Below are 18,486 nucleotides of genomic sequence, written 5' to 3'. Positions count from 1 at the left end.
GTACACATTTAGTATCACCGTGTCAGGAAAGACCTAACCTATAAAACTGTCCCACTATCTAACCCCTTTAGCGAACACTGTAAAAAAAACAAAACACAAGGCAAAGCTATGCTTTTTCATCATACCGCCGAACAAAAAGTATAATGAAACGCGATCAAAAAGTCGAATATAAATAGTAAAGCTGAAAACAAAATCTTGACCCGCGAAAAGCAAGCCGCCATACAGCTACATCAGTGGAAAAATAAGTGTTAGCTCTCAGAAAAGAGCGATGCAAAAACAATTCTTTTTTCTATAAAATAGTTTTTATTGTGTAAAACCAGCAAAACATGAAAGATATATGTGGTATCACTGTATTCGTACCTACCGAAAAATAAATCTGTCTTTTGCCACATGGTGAACGCCATAAAAAAAAAAATTCCTGAATTGCTGGTTTTTGCTCATTCTGTTTCGCAATCAAAAAAACGTTGTGACTGAAAATGGTACCAATAAAAAACGCCCCCCAGAAAACAAGCACTCACCTGACCCTGTCAGCAGAAATATAGTAAAATTATAGCTATCAAAGTATAGCAATGCAAAAACTTTGTTTTGCAAAAAAGAAAGCGCCTCTTAGGCTGTGTGCCCACTATGCGTTTCTTAAGAGTTTCCGCAGTGGCAATTCCGCTGCAGAAACGCTTAAACGCTTGGTAGAAGGTCTGCCATGTTCCCCAATGATAATCCGCATGTGCTGTGCACATGCTGCGGAAATTTCCACTGCGGATTATCATTGCGGAAAAATCCGCAGCATTACCAATTATTTTGCGGAATCGCGGCGTTTTTGCCGCCATTGACTTGCGTTGAATCGCATGATATCCGCATCACTACATGTGCACATGCGGAAATCATGCGGTTCAATGTGCAGATAGTACCCGGGTTTGGAGAAGAGGAGACTCTCCTCCAGACCCAGGTACCATAATACCTGTTAAAAAAAAAAAAAAAAAAAGAATAAAATAAAAAATATACATTATACTTACCTTCTGATGGCCCCTGGTCTCCTTAGCGATGCTTCCTGGCTCGCCAGCAGCTCGCAATGGTCTAAAAGGTCCTGCCATGACATAATTTAGTCATGTGACGGGTCACACGACCGCTGACGTCGGCGGTCGTGTGACCCGTCACATGACTAAATGACGTCATGGAAGGTTCTTTTAGAACACCGGGGACACCGGACGGATCGGATAAGGACACCGGGGCCATCAGAAGGTAAGTATAATATTTATTTTTTACTATTCTTTTACTGTCACACTATATAAATCCATAGCGTTTCCATGTATTTATATAGTGTGACCAAGTTGTCAAGCACTTTCCCAGTGATGTTAAAATCGCTTGGAAAGCGCTTGACAACCCGCATGGGGAAATGCATGTGAAGAACTCTTCACTTGCATTTGTCCCTGGCAGGAAAAACACATGTAAAATCCGCATGTACAATCCGCATGTCCCTGGCAGGACAAACGCATGTAAAATCCGCATGTACAATCCGCATGCGTTTTTTCTGCCATGGAGATGCAGAAACGCTCAGGGAAAATCCGGAGCATTTCTGCATCGTGGGCACATAGTCTTAGGGTCACTTGAGGAGGGATTCTGCTTTTCTGGCACTTAAGGGCTGTGTATATGAGTCTGCAAACAATTCTATGATTTGTTCTCCAAGAGTCAAATGGAGCGCCTACCATTCCGAGTCACGCCGTGTGGCTAAGCAGTATTGTACAGCCACATATGAGGCATTGCCACCTTCAGCAGAAATTGTGTGACACATTGTGGTGCCATTTTACCCATTTCCCTTTTGAAATCTGGGGCTGAAACAAAATTTTAATGGTAAAAATGTAATTCTTTTTTCTTTCCTGTTCAATGGTATAAATTCTGGAGGAATTCATTGAGAGGTGTAGTTTTTAAAATGGGGTTACTTATGGAGGGTTCTGCTGTTCTGGCACCTCAGGGGCTCTCTTAGTGGGTCATGGCACCCGCAAACCATTCCAGCAAAATCTGCACTACAATATGGTGCTTCTTCCCTTCTGAGCTTTGCACTGTGCCTCAAAAGTAGTTTTCGATCACATATGGGGTATTTGCATGCTCAGGAGAAATTGAGTAACAAATTTTGTGGTCCATTTTCTCCTGTTACCCTTTTGAAAATTGAAAACTTAGGGCCAAAGTAACATTTTAGAGGAAAGAATAGTAATTTTCCATTGACTCAGCTCAATGTTATACTGTTCTGTGAATCACCTGAGGGATAAAAATGCTCACTACACACTGGATGAATTTCTCAAGAGGTGTAGTTTCCAAAATAGGGTCACTTGTGGCGGCTTCTGACGTTTTGACATGTCAGGAGCTTTTCAAATGTGACATGGCATCGCTATCTATTCCTGCCAAAATTGTGCTCCAGAATTAAATTGACGCTCCTTCCCTTCCGAGCCCTGCCGTGTATTTTCTTTCATATAGGCCACTCAGTCACTTCAAACGTGATGTGGTCCCTGAAAAAAATGGTTTTGTAAATTTTGTTGAAAAAATTAGAAATTGCTGATAAATTTTAACCCTTCTAACTTCCTAACAAAAAAAAGGATGCTGATGATGTAAAGTAGACATGTGGGAAATGTTATTTATCAATATAAAGATTTCTACATTTTTGCCAAAATTCTGATGTTTTTACAAATAAATGCAAAAAATGTGACCTAAATTTATCACTAACATAAAGTACAATGTGTCCAGAAAAAAATAATCTGAGAATCACAGGGAAACGTTGAAGCATTCCTGAGTTATTACATGAAGTGACACTGGTCAGAATTGTAAAATTTGTCCTGGTCAGGAAGGTGAAAACAGGTTGTGGGCTGAAAGGGTTAAAGGTAGCCTGTCATATCCAGAAATGTTATTCACATGCAGATACAGAGTTAATCTGCAGTCAAATGGCACTGAAGTCATGGCAGGATGCCTCACTGGAGTATCAGCTACATGGAGAAAATGAACTTATGTCCTCCCTTCAGACACTCGTATTGTGGCGGTCTCAGTAGCGATTACAGTCACTGCTTACTAAACAGTCAGTGTGCTGTAATCATTTCCAGGTATGTAAATTTCTGCTCTGCACAAGTGGCACACATACACTGCAGAATAAGCTGTCAGTCAAAGTACCAGGGAGTGATAACAGCTGCACGCACAGTAAGAGAGTGGTGAGTGTAACCGCTCCCTGCACCATTCCAATGATTGGAAGCGAGCTGATACAGGGAGGATACAGCAAAGCAGCCAAATATGGTTTTAAAGCTGCTTACCTGCAAATTAATCCTATATCTACAGGGAAATAAAATTTCTCAGTATAGCTGGTTCCCTTTACGCCAAAAACTGGAGCAAACCTTTTGGTAAACTTGGCGTATTTGATAAACACACTAAGCCACACTTTCTTTTCTACGACTATTGAGATACAGAAAGTATTTAAATAAAGTTTGGCACATGGAATGTGTGAATGTGTGCCTATTCTGGCTGAAAAATCCTTCACATTGACCCATGATTGTTTTTACCTTTTTTTTTTTTAGGTACAAAGCATCTCTAGCAAGTGGGAAGTTAATAACCATGAAAATGAAAATACTTTGGATCTTGACATAAAGGTTTTAATCGGCACAGTTACATTTTGCAATAAAGATGGAGGAGAAATTAACAAGACAACATATTTTTCTATGTGTGATGTCTGTGAAGGTAACTTATTCCCTTCCAGTGGTTTCTAATAAATGTAGTATAGCAGACTGCTGCACAATCTACAGGGGAATAGATTTACTAAACTGAATGCTCTATTATGTTGATTAGAGTCACAAATGTGGTTAATTAATTCACCAGTCCATCTCAATGGGTTGAAAAACACAAATTGAAATTGGCTAAATTATTCTTTCTAGTGAGGAACTTTAGTACATATGGAACGTTATTTAGAATCCATGTAACAAAATGTCCCTATTAAGCCCAGCTAAGGCTATGTTCACATGTCCAGTAATCATCAATAAGGCCACGGCCCCACTATCAGTATTTAGTCAGTATTCGGTCAGTATTTTTTCTCAGGAGTGGGAGCCAAAACCAGGTGAGGAACAATCAGAGAAAAGGTATAATAGAAACAAGTCACCAATTCTGCATTTATCACCCACTCCCGCTTTTGGCTCCCACTCCTGAGAAAAAATACTGACCGAATACTGACTTGGAATGGATCCAGCAGCAATCCGTTAACAAAAAAGTTGTGCAGATACAACTTTTTTTTGTCCGTCTGAAAAGAAAAAAAAAACTGATTTCAACTGGATCCATTTTTTTTAAATTGAAGTCCATGGAAAACTGATCCGTTAATTAGCCATCTGTTTCTCTCCCATTTGAAAAGGATCCTTTTTTTTTTTTGCTTACTGGATCAATTTCAAATGGATGATAACTTGAAAGTTCACACGTCCAGTAGTATACATTAAATATTTATTTTTCCACCTCTAGTAAGCAAAAAACGGATTCTTTTCAATTAGGAGAAAAATGGCTGGCCATTTAACAAATCCATATTCCATAGACTTCAATATTTTAAAAAAATGGATCCAGTTCAAATCAGTTTTTTTCAGGTAGGCAAAAAAGTTGTCTGCACAAGTTTTTTTTTTGTCAACGGATTGCTATTGGATCAGTTCTAACTGTTGATTACTGGGCATGTTAACAACATAGTCTAAAACAGTTTGTAACGGGCTAATCTGCTTGACTGTTGTTGATGGTTTTAACCCAACTGTTCTGTGAGGGTTCCCCTCTAATGATACTGGTTTTAACTTCCTCATGACCCATGATACAAAGGAATACATGTTCAATTGCTGCTTATATACCTACAGTTTGGAAAACAAGTATATGATACACTGCCAATTTTGCAAGTTTTCACACCTACATAGAATGCATAAGTCTGTAATTTTTATAGTACACTTCAAATGTGAGAGACAGTCTAAAAAAAAATCCAGAAAATCACATTGTATTCTTTTTACATAATTAATTAGCATTTTATTGCATAAAATTAATTATTTGATGCAATAGAAAAACAGAACTTTAATATTTGGTATAGAAACCTTTGTTTGTAATTACAGAGGTCAGACGTTTCCTGTAGTTCTTGATCAAGTTTGTACACACTGCACAGGGATTTTGGCCCACTCCTCCATACAGATCTTCTCCAGAACTTTCAGGTTTTGAGGCTGTCGCTGGGCAACATTGAGTTTCAGCTCCCTCCAAAGATTTTCTATTGGGTTCAGGTGTGGAGACTAGCTAGGCCACTCCAGGACCTTGAAATGTTTTTTACGGAGCCACTCCTTAGTTGACCTGGCTGTGTGTTTCGGATCATTGTCATGCTGGAAGATCCAGCCATGACCCATCTTCAATGCTCTTACTGAGGGAAGGAGGTTGTAGGCCAAAATCTTGAGATACATGACCGTATCCATCCTCCCTTGAATACGATGCAGTTGTCCTGTCCCTTTTGCAGAAAAGCACCCCCAAAGTATGATGTTTTCCCCACCATGCTTCACGGTTAGGACGGTGTTCTTGGGGTTGTACTCATCCTTCTTCCTCCAAACACGACTAGTGGAGTGGATACCAAAAAGTTCTATTTTGGTCTCATCGGACCACGTGACCTTCTCCCATGCCTCCTCTGGATCATCCAGATGGTTATTGGTAAACTTCAAACGGGCCTGGACATGTGCTGGAGTGAGCAGGGGGACCTTGCGTGCCCTGCAGGACTTTAATCCATGACATCGTAGTGTGTTGCTAACTGTAATGTTTGAGACTGTGGTCCCACCTCTCTTCAGGTCATTGACCAGGCCCTCCCGAGTAGTTCTGGACTGATTCCTGACCTTTCTCAGAATCATCCTTACCCCACGAGGCGAGATCCTGTATGGATCCTCAGACCGAGAAAGATTGACAGTCATCTTGTGTTTCTTCCATTTTCTAATAATTGCCTTCTCAACAAGCTGTTTGCCTATTGTCCTGTAGCCCATCCCAGCCTTGTGCAGGTCTACAATTTTGTTCTTGGTCTCCTTAGACAGCTCTTTGGTCTTGGCCATGGTGGAGAGGTTGGAGTGTGATTGTGTGTGTGGACAGGTGTCTTTTATATAGGTAACGAGTTCAAACAGATGCAATTAATACAAGAAATGAGTGCAGAGTGGGAGTAAATTCTTAAAGAAAAACTAACAGGTTTGTGAGAGCCAGAATTCTTGCTGGTTGGTAGGTGATCAAATACTTATTTCATGCAAAAAAATGTAATTTAATTATTTAAAAATCATACAATGTGATTTCTGCTTTTTGATTTTAGATTTTGTCTCTCACAGTTGAAGTGTACTTACAATATAAATTACAGACCCCTTCATTCTTTGTAGGTAGGAATACTTGTAAAATCAGCAGTGTATCAAATACTTATTTTCCCCACTGTATATTCAAAATGAACTGAGGTTACAACACAGATCTCTCCTTTATATACAATGGCATGTAAAAGTTTGGGCACCCCTGGTCAAAATTACAGTTATTGGGAACAGTTAAGCAAGTTGAAGATTAAATTATCTTTTACATTTTACAAAAAGGAAAATGGGCTGATGCAAAAGTCTGGACACCCTGCATTTTTAGTATCTAGTAGCACCCCCTTTTGAAAGTATCACAGCTTGTAAACGCTTTTTAGTAACCAGCCAAGAGTTTTTGTTTCAACTTTATGTTTATTAATCAATTTTCATAACAAAAATAACATTGTCATTCAGTTTGCATACAAATGAAGTACAGAGTTTAGGTGAGGTGACAATGATATAAAAATAAACATTAACAATAAAAAAAAAAAAAAAAAAAAAAAGTGAATATAGAGCTCTAGAGTTCTCTCTTTGATTCTGGAGTAAAGCGTAGCAGCCAAGAGTTTTTCACTTCTTGTTTGAGTGATTTTCATCCATTCTTCCTTGGAAAATTATTCCAGTTCTGTGAGATTCATGGGTCATCTTGCTGCTATTTTGAGGTCTAGCCACAGATTTTCAATGATGTTCAGATCAGGAGACTGTTAGGGCCATTCTAAAACCTTCAGCTTGTGCCTTTTGAGGTAGTCTTTTGTGAATTTTGAGGTGTGTATAGGATCATTATCCATTTGTAGAAGCCATCCTCTTTTCAAATTCAGCTTATTTACAGATGGTGTTATACTTTTATCAAAAATTAGTTGAAATTTCATTGAATCCATTCTTCCCTCTAGCCGTGAAATGTTCCCCGTGTCATTGGCTGCAACACAACCCCAAAGCATGATTGATCCACACCCTATGCTTAATGATTGCCGTGATGTTCTTTTCCTGAAATTCTATGCCCTTTTTTTCTCCACATATACAGTACAGACCAAAAGTTTGGACACACCTTCTCATTTAAAGATTTTTCTGTATTTTCATGACTTTGAAAATTGTACATTCACACTGAAGGCATAACAACTTGGAATTAACACATGTGGAATTATATACTTAACAAAAAAGTGTGAAACAACTGAAAATATGTCTTATATTCTAGGTTCTTCAAAGTAGCCACCTTTTGCTTTGATGACTGCTTTGCAAACTCTTGGCATTCTCTTGATGAGCTTCAAGAGGTAGTCACCGGAAATGGTCTTCAAACAATCTTGAAGGAGTTCCCAGAGATGCTTAGCACTTGTTGGCCCTTTTGCCTTCACTCTGCGGTCCAGCTCAACCCAAACCATCTTGATTGTGTTCAGGTCTGGTGACTGTGGAGGCAAGGTCATCTGGCGTAGCACCCCATCACTCTCCTTCTTGGTCAAATAGCCCTTACACAACCTGGAGGTGTGTTTGGGGTCATTGTTCTGTTGAAAAATAAATGATAGTCTAACTAAACGCAAACCAGATGGAATAGCATGCCGCTGCAAGATGCTGTGGTAGCCATGCTGGTTCAGTATGCCTTCAATTTTGAATAAATCCCCAACAGTGTCACCAGCAAAGCACCCCCACACCATCACACCTCCTCCTCCATGCTTCACAGTGGGAACCAGGCATGTAGAGTCCATCCGTTCACCTTTTCTGCGTTGCACAAAGACACAGTGGTTGGAACCAAAGATCTCAAATTTGGACTCATCAGACCAAAGCACAGATTTCCACTGGTCTAATGTCCATTCCTTGGGTTCTTTAGCCCAAACAAGTCTCTTCTGCTTGTCGCCTGTCCTTAGCAGTGGTTTCCTAGCCGCTATTTTACCATGAAGGCCTGCTGCACAAAGTCTCCTCTTAACAGTTGTTGTAGAGATGTGTCTGCTCCTAGAACTCTGTGTGGCATTGACCTAGTCTCTAAACTGAGCTGATGTTAACCTGCGATTTCTGAGGCTGGTGACTCGGATAAACTTATCCTCAGAAGCAGAGGTGACTCTTGGTCTTCCTTTCCTGGGGCGGTCCTCATGTGAGCCAGTTTCTTTGTAGCGCTTGATGGTTTTTGCAACTGCACTTGGGGACACTTTCAAAGTTTTCCCAACTTTTCGGACTGACTGACCTTCATTTCTTAAAGTAATGATGGCCACTTGTTTTTCTTTATTTAGCTGCTTTTTTCTTGCCATAACACAAATTCTAACAGTCTATTCAGTAGGACTATCAGCTGTGTATCCACCTGACTTCTGCACAACACAACTGATGGTTCCAACCCCATTTATAAGGCAAGAAATCCCACTTATTAAACCTGACAGGGCACACCTGTGAAGTGAAAACCATTTCCGGTGACTACCTCTTGAAGCTCATCAAGAGAATGCCAAGAGTGTGCAAAGCAGTCATCAAAGCAAAAGGTGGCTACTTTGAAGAACCTAGAATATAAGACATATTTTCATTTGTTTCACACTTTTTTGTTAAGTATATAATTCCACATGTGTTAATTCATAGTTTTGATGCCTTCAATGTGAATGTACAATTTTCATAGTCATGAAAACACAGAAATTTCTTTAAATGAGAAGGTGTGTCCAAACTTTTGGTCTGTACTGTACCTTTGATCATTGTGGCCAAAGAGTTCTATTTTAACCTCATTGGTCCACAGGACTAGTTTCCAAAGTGCATCAGTCTTGTTTAGATGTTCTTTTGCATACTTCTGACGCTGAATTTTTATGGTGAGGACGCAGGAGAGGTTCATATTTGTGCAGGTGTCTCTGAACAGTAGAACATTACCACAACAGATTCTGCTACATTTTTCTGAAGGTCTTTTGCAGTCAAGCGGTGTTCTGATTTGCCTCTCTAGCAATCATGCGAGCAGCTCTAACTGAAATTCTGCTTAGTCTTCCATACCTTATCTTGACCTCTACTGTTCCCATTAACTACCATTTCTTAATTACATTTCGAACTGAGGAAAGGGCAACTTGGAAACGCTTTGCTATCTTCTTATACCCTTCTTTTGCCTTGTGGGCCCTTCACCATTTTCATTTTCAAAGTGCTAGGCAGCTGCTTAGAAGAACCCATGGCTGCTGTTTTTGTAGCACAAGGTTAGAGGAGGCTGGTATTTTGTAAAACTGGGAAATTTGCATCACCTGGCCTTTCCTAACGATGATAATAAACAAGCCATAACCCTAACAAGTTAATTAAAGTCTGAAACCTTGGTCAAAGTTATCTGAGCAAACAAATTTCCAAGGGTGCATTGATCCATTTTCCTTTTTGTAATTTTTAAAATGAAAAAAATTACAATATTTATATTCGTTTGCCTAAAATACAAAGGAAATGTGTCATCTTTAACTTTTGGCCTTTTAGAAATCATGTAATCAACTTTCAATAATAGTAATTTTGACCTGGTGTGCCCACACTTTAGTTTAAAAACTTATGAAAACTTAAGTTTATGCAAAACCTCAATATTTAATGTTGACCCTTATATTTCAAGACTTCTGCATTTCACCCTGGCTTCAGAATTGGGTAGACAATTGCCTAATGTACTACTTCTTGCCTTCCTAAGCATGTGTGTGGTTGGGGGCAATTTTTGAAAAAAAAATTACTAACTGCAGTTGGCATTCAGCACCATGATGTGTGGGTGACAGGCAAACATGTGAGCAGTGTCAGTAAATCTCTAACTCCGCTTTCTGGCTGGTCTTCAACCATTTTTCCCTCCCTGCGTTTATTTGTGTTTGCGTCCTTAAGCGGAGAATGCAATTGAAGATGAGCGCCGCCTTTGACAGGTGCAGAGGAACTCTAATCAGCTGCCTACTGAATCCAGCGGGCCACAGCCAACTTTTGGCCTGCAGCCTATAAAAGGCTTGTGCCACTCAAGGGAAGTCGGGCAGAGTGCTGACATCACTGCATCGCAACACCTGTACCCACTCACTGCTAGATGAGTCAAGAGGAGATGGAGACTACGGTGAATGGAGAGCCAGGGTTAGGTGAGTATAAGCCATTTGGCCTGTATTGCAGGGGTTTGAGAGACAAAATACTGTATGGGGGGGGGTGGGGTAAGGGATATTATACTGTGTATAGGGAGCTGTGTTAACCAGCATGTTTGGGGGTCTGTGGGGGGCATCATACTCTGTGGGGGACATTATACTGAATATAAAGGGAAGTGGTGGACATCATGATTTGGAGCCATTATACTGTATGGTGGGCTGTGGTGTCTTTTATACGATGTATAGGGGGCTATGGTGACCATACTGTATTGGGGGCTATGGTGGACATAATACTGAATCGGAGCTGTAGTGACTATGCTGATTATAGAGGGCTGTGGGGGACATCATATAGTTTGGGGGGAGATGAAGGCTGCGATGGATTGAGAGAGAGGATTAGGTGAGTGTTTTTCTTTTTCTTATATTATTTGGCCTGAGAGTCTGATGGTGGGACATCATACTGTATTGGGGACTGTGAGAGATGTCAAAATGTATGGGGAGCTGTGGAAAACCTCATACTGTATGGGGGGCTTAGAGGATGACATACTGTATGAGAGGCTATGAGGGACATTATACTGTGTATAGGAAGCTATAGTGAACATAATTTTAAGTCCAGGGGTCTATTATACTGTATGGGAGTTAGCGGTGGACATTGTACTATATGGGGGCTGTAAGGTAGATCATACTGTATGGAGCTGTGGGGGAGATCGTACTGTATGGGGTCTGTGGGGGACATCATACTGTATTGGGAACTGTGCGAGCAATTATACTGTGTAAAGGGGACTTTAGCGACCATACTGTATGGGGTGCTGTGTTGACCATACTATATATGTGAGGCCATCATATTACAAGTGCTTCTCACTAAATTAGAATCTTCAATACAAAAAGTGTAACTCATACAGTACAGACCAAAAATTTGGACACACCTTCTCATTTAAAGATTTTTCTGTATTTTCATGACTATGAAAATTGTACATTCACACTGAAGGCATCAAAACTATGAATTAACACAGGTGGAATTATATACTTAACAAAAAAGTGTGAAACAACTGAAAATATGTCTTATATTCTAGGTTCTTCAAAGTAGCCACCTTTTGCTTTGATGATTGCTTTGCACACTCTTGCCATTCTCTTGATGAGCTTCAAGAGGTAGTCACCGGAAAAGGTTTTCACTTCACAGGTGTGCCCTGTCAGGTTTAATAAGTGGGATTTCTTGCCTTATAAATGGGGTTGGGACCATTAGTTGTGTTGTGCAGAAGTCAGGTGGATACACAGCTGATAGTCCTACTGAATAGACTGTTAGCTGCTTTTTTCTTGCCATAATACAAATTCTAAGTAAAGAAAAACGAATGGCCATCATTACTTTAAGAAATGAAGGTCAGTCAGTCCGAAAAATTGGGAAAACTTTGAAAGTGTCCCCAAGTGCAGTTGCAAAAACCATCAAGCGCTACAAAGAAACTGGCTCACATGAGGACTGCCCCAGGAAAGGAAGACCAAGAGTCACCTCTGCTTCTGAGGATAAGTTTATCCGAGTCACCAGCCTCAGAAATCGCAGGTTAACAGCAGCTCAGATTAGAGACCAGGTCAATGCCACACAGAATTCTAGCAGCAGACACATCTCTTCAACAACTGTTAAGAGGAGAGTTTGTGCAGCAGGCCTTCATGGTCAAATAGCTGTTAGGAAACCACTGCTAAGGACAGGCAACAAGCAGAAGAGACTTGTTTGGGCTAAAGAACACAAGGAATGGACATTAGACCAGTGGAAATCTGTGCCTTGGTCTGAGGAGTCCAAATTTGAGATCTTTGGTTCCAACCACTGTGTCTTTGTGCGACGCAGAAAAGGTGAACGGATGGACTCTACATGCCTGGTTCCCACCGTGAAGCATGGAGGAGGAGGTGTGATGGTGTGGGGGTGCTTTGCTGGTGACACTGTTGAGGATTTATTCAAAATTGAAGGCATACTGAACCAGCATGGCTACCACAGCATCTTGCAGCGGCATGCTATTCCATCCAGTTTGCGTTTAGTTGGACCATCATTTATTTTTCAACAGGGCAATGACCCCAAACACACCTCCAGGCTGTGTAAGGGCTTTTTGACCAAGAAGGAGAGTGATGGGGTGCTACGCCAAATGACCTGGCCTCCACAGTCACCAGACCTGAACCCATTCGAGATGGTTTAGGGTGAGATGGACCGCAGAGTGAAGGCAAAAGGGCCAACAAGTGCTAAGCATCTCTGGGAACTCCTTCAAGATTGTTGGAAGACCATTTCTGGTGACTACCTCTTGAAGCTCATCAAGAGAATGCCAAGAGTGTGCAAAGCAGTCATCAAAGCAAAAGGTGGCTACTTTGAAGAACCTAGAATATAAGACATATTTTCAGTTGTTTCACACTTTTTTGTTAAGTATATAATTCCACATGTGTTAATTCATAGTTTTGATGCCTTCAGTGTGAATGTACAATTTTCATAGTCATGAAAATACAGTAAAATCTTTAAATGAGAAGGTGTGTCCAAACTTTTGGTCTGTACTGTATGTTATATAGAGTCATTACAAACAGAGTGATCTATTTCAAGTGTTTATTTCTGTTAATGTTGATGATTATGGCTTACAACCAATGGAAATACAAAAAACATTATCTCAGTAAATTATAATAACAAAAACCACCTGCAAAGGCTTCCTAAGCATTTAAAAAGGTCCCTTAGTCTGTTTCATTAGGCTCCACAATCATGGGGAAGACTGTTGACTTGACAGATGTCCAGAAGGCAGTCATTGACACACTCCACAAGGAGGGTAAGCCACAAAAGGTCATTGCTAAAGAAGCTGACTGTTCACAGAGTGCTGTATGCAAGCATATTAATGGAAAGTTGAGTGGAAGGAAAAAGTGTGGTAGAAAAAGGTGCACAAGCAACCGGGATAACCGCAACCTTGAAAGGGTTAAGAAAAGGCCTTTCAAAAATTTGGTGGAGATTCACAGGGAGTGGACTGCTGCTGGAGTCATTGCTTCAATGGTCACCACACACAGACTTATCCAGGACATGGGCTACAAGTGTCGCATTCATTTTGTCAAGCCACTCATGCCCAATAAACCACGCCAGAAGCGTCTTACCTGGGCCAAGGAGAAAAAGACCTGGACTGTTGATCAGTGGTCCAAGGTGTTGTTTTCAGATTAAAGTAAATTTTGCATTTCATTTGGAAATCAAGGTCGAAGAGTGGAGAAGCACACAATGCAAGCTGCTTGAGGTCTAGTGTGAAGTTTCCACAATCAATGATGGTTTGAGGAACCATGTCATCTGCTGGTGTATGTCCACTGTGTTTTATCAAGACCAAAGTCAGTGTAGCTGTCTACCAGTAAATTTTAGAGCACTTCATGCTTCCCTCTGCCAACAAGCTTTTTGGAGATGGAAATTTCATTCTCCAGCAGGACTTGGCACCTGTCCACACTGCCAAAAGTACCAATACCTGATCTAAAAACAACAGTATCACTGTACTTGATTTACCTACAAACTCACCTGATCTAAGAGGAAGATGAGACACCAGACCCAACAATGCAGACGAGTTGAAGGCTGCTATCAAAGCAATCTGGGCTTCCATGACACCTCAGCAGTGCCAAAGACTGATCGCCTCCATGCTATGCCGCATTGATGCAGTAATTGATGCAAAAGGAGCCCCGACCAAGTATTGAGGGAATTTACTGAACATATATTTCAATAGGCCAACATTTCGGATTTTAAATTTTTTTTAAAGCTGTTATAAAGTATTCTAATTTACTGAGATAATTACTTTTGTGTTTTCATTGGCTGTAAGTCATAATCATCAACATTAACAGAAATAAACTCATGAAATAGATCACTCTGTTTGTAATGACTCTATATAATGAGTTTAAATTTTTGTATTGAAGAACTGAAATAAATTAACTTTTTGATGATATTCTATTTATTGAGAAGCACTTTTATATGTATAGAAGGTGTGTGGACCATCATATTGTATATAGGGGCTGCAGTGATAATCATATTGTTTATGGGGGTGATGTGGTGGGCATCACACTGTGTATGTAGGGCCATGGTGGATACCTTACTGCATGGAGGGGTAATGTGAAGAGGGGCCACAGTTTAGAGATGGCAAGGCTTAGTGTGAAGAAGGGGTACATTATGAATATGGAGAGGGGGCACCAATAAATGGATGAACAGTTTGGAGGACTAGCTTGGTGGGGGAGCAGTGTGGAGATGTAGAGAGCATAAGGGATAATAACTGAGAGGGGTTGGCCATGATGTAGTCTGTGGTTCCTAAGGGCACACTGTGTGCTGTCTGTAGCTTATAAAAGTGGATAGTGTGGAGGCCGTATACCATACATGTCAAACTCTGGCCCGTAGGCCAAATCCTCGCCCACAGGGTGATTTATATTTGGCCCACCCTGTGGGCGAGGATTTGGCCTACGGGCCAGAGTTTGACATGTATTCTGTATGGAGGACTGTGGGGGGGCATTATACTGTATACTGGTTGGCCCGTGACTTTGTCCAAGTTTTTAATTTTGGCCCTCTTTGTGTGTGAGTTTGACATCCCTGCCGTATACCATTAGAAGCTTTTTAGGGCACAGTATGGGCAGATATTTGTTTGCAGAGGGCATTATAATACTTTATTTTCAAGGGCACTGTTTTGGGCTGTGCTGCAGAAGGCCAGAGAAGAGGGAAGTCTGTAGAGATAAGCTGTGGCTGTGAAAGTCATTATAGCATCTTGCCGAAATGGAGACAAAATAGATGAGAATAACTTCAATCAAAGAACACGTCACCTTTTAAGGTACTTGGATGTAAATGTTTATTTTTTATTTGGACTGCGACTTATCAGTACTGTGGTTTCTTTACACCTCCCACTGATGTTGGTTAGTAACCACAACTCCCAGTATCTCCTTATCATTGTTAAGGATATATTGGGAGTTGTAGGATCATGTTCTGTACGGTGACATGTAAATGTTTGGGCACCCCTGGTCAAAATGACTGTTATTATGAGCAGTTAAGGAAGTTTGAAGATGAAATGATCTCTAAAAGGCCAAAAGTTAAAGATGACACATTTCCTTTGTATTTTAGGCAAACAATTATAAATATTGTAATTTTTTTTTTTCATTTTAAAAATTGCAAAAAGGAAAATGTGCTGATTCAAAACTTTGGGCACCCTTGGAGATTTATGTGCTCAGATAACTTTGACCAAGGTTTCAGAACTTTAATTAGCCTGTTAGTGTTATGGCCTCACAGGGGAGAACTGCTTTTCTATTGGATGAGGCTGAAACAATTGTCTGGTCATATACTCCTTTACCAGCAGCCATTGTATGGACAGAAGTGCTGGTCAGTGTAAGAGGAAAGTGGCCGACCTCTTTACCTGAGAAGCTGTCAGTGATCTCATTCTGACAGTATAAGGCTATGTTTGTTGCGTTTTTGGGTGTTTTTCTGCCGCTTTTTTATGCCAATTAAAAGCTTATGTTTACAGTACCAAGCGGGTTCAGTCACTGCTCTTCGAATAGAGATTGACAGCTGCACCTCCGGCACTGACTGACAGCAGCTCAGCATTAGTGCTGGCTGTCAGTCAGTCCTGGGGAGCAGTTAAAGCTGTCGCTCTCTCTACGCAGAGCAGTGACTGAACCCGCGCTGGCACTGACCCCCTGACTGAAGCTGGACAGGGAGGAACAAAGTTAATTTCTACGTCTGCAAAACTGTACCAACTGTACCAGGCCGGTTCAGAACGCTATTAACCTGCAGATTAACCCCATATCTGCAGGTTAATAGCGTTTTTTTTTCATGTGGCAGATTCCCTTTAAATAAAGCTGCTTTTCTTTTGACACTTCCTGGTATGTTGCTTTAACAAAACTTTATTGCTACAGTAATGTGCGGATTACATGCTTTTTTTGCAGCGGAAACACACTAAAAATGTTTTGTGTTTTTACCTACAAACTTTTCACATCTAATTCAAGTCTGAGGAAAAACAGCACAACTCGGCGTATTCACAAGAGAGAGTGACATTTACAAAAACGCATTCAGATCAGTCTACACAGTGTAAAAAAAACAAAGAAAACACAGTGGGCATGAGATTCTAGAAGTCTCATCCACCCTGCCGGAACTGTAAGACACTGCTTTTTTTTTTTTGCACATTGAAAATACGCAGCATCAAAAACTTATTATGGGAACTTAGCCTAAGGAAAGTTTTTGTAACTCTTTTATTATCTGTCTAATTCTGGGCTCCTCTCTGCTGATTTATGTAAAGTTAGACTGTAAAGGCAAAACCGTGCAAAATTTGTAATGAAATTTAAGTGCAAAAATGATTTTTAGGCCAAAATAAATGCATTCAAGTTAAAAATAAATAAATAAATTTTAGCACTAGAGAATGGATCTAGCAGTAAGCTAGCTAAGAGGTGGTATAAAAAGAGACTAAAAATGACTAAAACGTACAAAATTTATGGTAGAACTATAATGGATGCTCAAACTATAGGCTGTCTAAATTTAAGACCGTTATTTATATTTGCCATTGTGTTTATATATCTAATTATAAATTAATAAAAATGATTTTCCATTGAAATGCTTTTATTACATAACTATATATTTTTTGCATGTTTTCTATAGGCTACGTGCCTTACAAAGGAGACTGGGTAAGAGCAGAGTATTTTATTAATTCATCCACGTGGAAAAGTGAAGCAATTTCGGTAAAGCCTTTGAGATGTAAACGAGTAGACCAGGTATGCGGGGTTTTTGTACCTGCTTTGTGCAATATTCTGAATTCCTCTTTTCAAATGGGTCTGTCCTTAAAGTACCACTCCAAGGTTTTTTTTTACATTTTACCGCTGGAGTGGTGCTTTTAATCTAAGTTCCCTGGCCCTAGTCTTATACCTGCCTGCCGCCGTCTTCACCTTCTAACGCCGTCGCTCCTGTAGGTCTCCAACAGTTTGTGACCTGTTGGACCACTCCAATCTTTACTGGAGTAAGCCCAAGGTCACTCTTCAATTTTCAATTCAAGTCTATGAGAGCCTTGTTCTGTCTCTCATAGACTTGAATTGAGTACTTGTGACTTGGCTTCTTACTTCCAGACAGTCAGACGTTACTGTCACAAGATGGCGCTGTAGATCCAAAGCGGCGCCAATAAAAGGGGAAGACACCGGCAGGTGAGTATTAGAGTAGGAACAGGGAACTTAGTTTAGAAGCACCACTTCACAGCTGAAAAAAATGCTGGAGTGGTGCTTTAAAGGGTGAATTTAACGAGTCCATAAAGAAATCCACAACATTATAGGATATGCTGTGGGTTTTCAGATATACTTTGTATGTATCTAAAACATATTATTTAACAGTGAGCTCCCTTAAAAAGAAAACCCAAAAAACAATCCTTTCCTTAATTTCACTATACTTGCAATTGTTCCCCATTTATCAATATCTGGAATAAATTGTTATTCCATGTGAATTTGTCATTCAAAACTACAAGTCACCTTAAAAAACATGTCCTCATATGGATGGAGACGAAAAAAAATTCTGGGTCATAAAAAAGGAAAGCAAAAAATCACCCACCAATGAAGTGAGGTCTGCATACGTGGCCGATTTCTTTTTAGAATTCAGAAATGTAAATGTATGCAGAACTTGCCAGTTTTACGTTGGATTGGGGTGAATAACCATTACCTATGTAATGCTGCTGTGTTTGGAAAGTACTTGGAAAAACATTTTAAATAAATAAATCGTAGATCAGTCGTAAACTTTTTATGGAAAGGATTTCCTATGTCAGATTTGTTCAAAACATTCAAATTGTTTGCATCAAAAACTGGTGTCTGAGTATGCTGTGTGCAGCTCTTCTAGGAAATGAACGCTGTGCGGTGCGACTGTCTGCCGTGTGTGCAGTCTGACCTCTAGTGTCTGCAATTGGGATTGCTCTTAGCAGTACAGATAAAGGGGGTATTTTCCAAAAACTGTCTTTGCAGCTTAGCCTGTCCATGTACCACAAATTGAAGTCTATGCCTGCTATGAGGGGGTTGTAGATTTGTTATACCTTAGACCAATATCTGATTTAGAGAGCGGAAAACAATTGAAGAAAAAATGTGAGGTGTAATACGCACATACGCCAGAAGAGTGTATTTGGCCTGTGACTGTAGGTACAACAGTCACGTACATGCAGCCATGT

The 18,486-nt window shown here is 40.2% G+C and overlaps 1 protein-coding gene across 1 annotated transcript in view; it reads left to right on the top strand.

The window, feature by feature from the left end:
• MOV10L1 (Mov10 like RNA helicase 1) overlaps window positions 1-18,486 on the top strand; it is a 190,710-nt gene that overhangs the window by 48,265 nt on the left and 123,959 nt on the right. Inside the window, exons 3-4 of the mRNA XM_073650723.1 lie at window positions 3,549-3,708; window positions 16,950-17,062. Of these exons, the coding sequence (XP_073506824.1) occupies window positions 3,549-3,708; window positions 16,950-17,062 (273 nt within the window). The remainder of the gene's footprint in view (window positions 1-3,548; window positions 3,709-16,949; window positions 17,063-18,486) is intronic.

Source organism: Phyllobates terribilis, unplaced genomic scaffold (assembly GCF_046119375.1).
Source record: "Phyllobates terribilis strain yellow unplaced genomic scaffold, ASM4611937v1 Scaffold_11__3_contigs__length_659146591, whole genome shotgun sequence".
Classification (NCBI taxonomy): domain Eukaryota; kingdom Metazoa; phylum Chordata; class Amphibia; order Anura; family Dendrobatidae; genus Phyllobates; species Phyllobates terribilis.
This window is presented reverse-complemented; position numbering and strand designations above follow the sequence as displayed.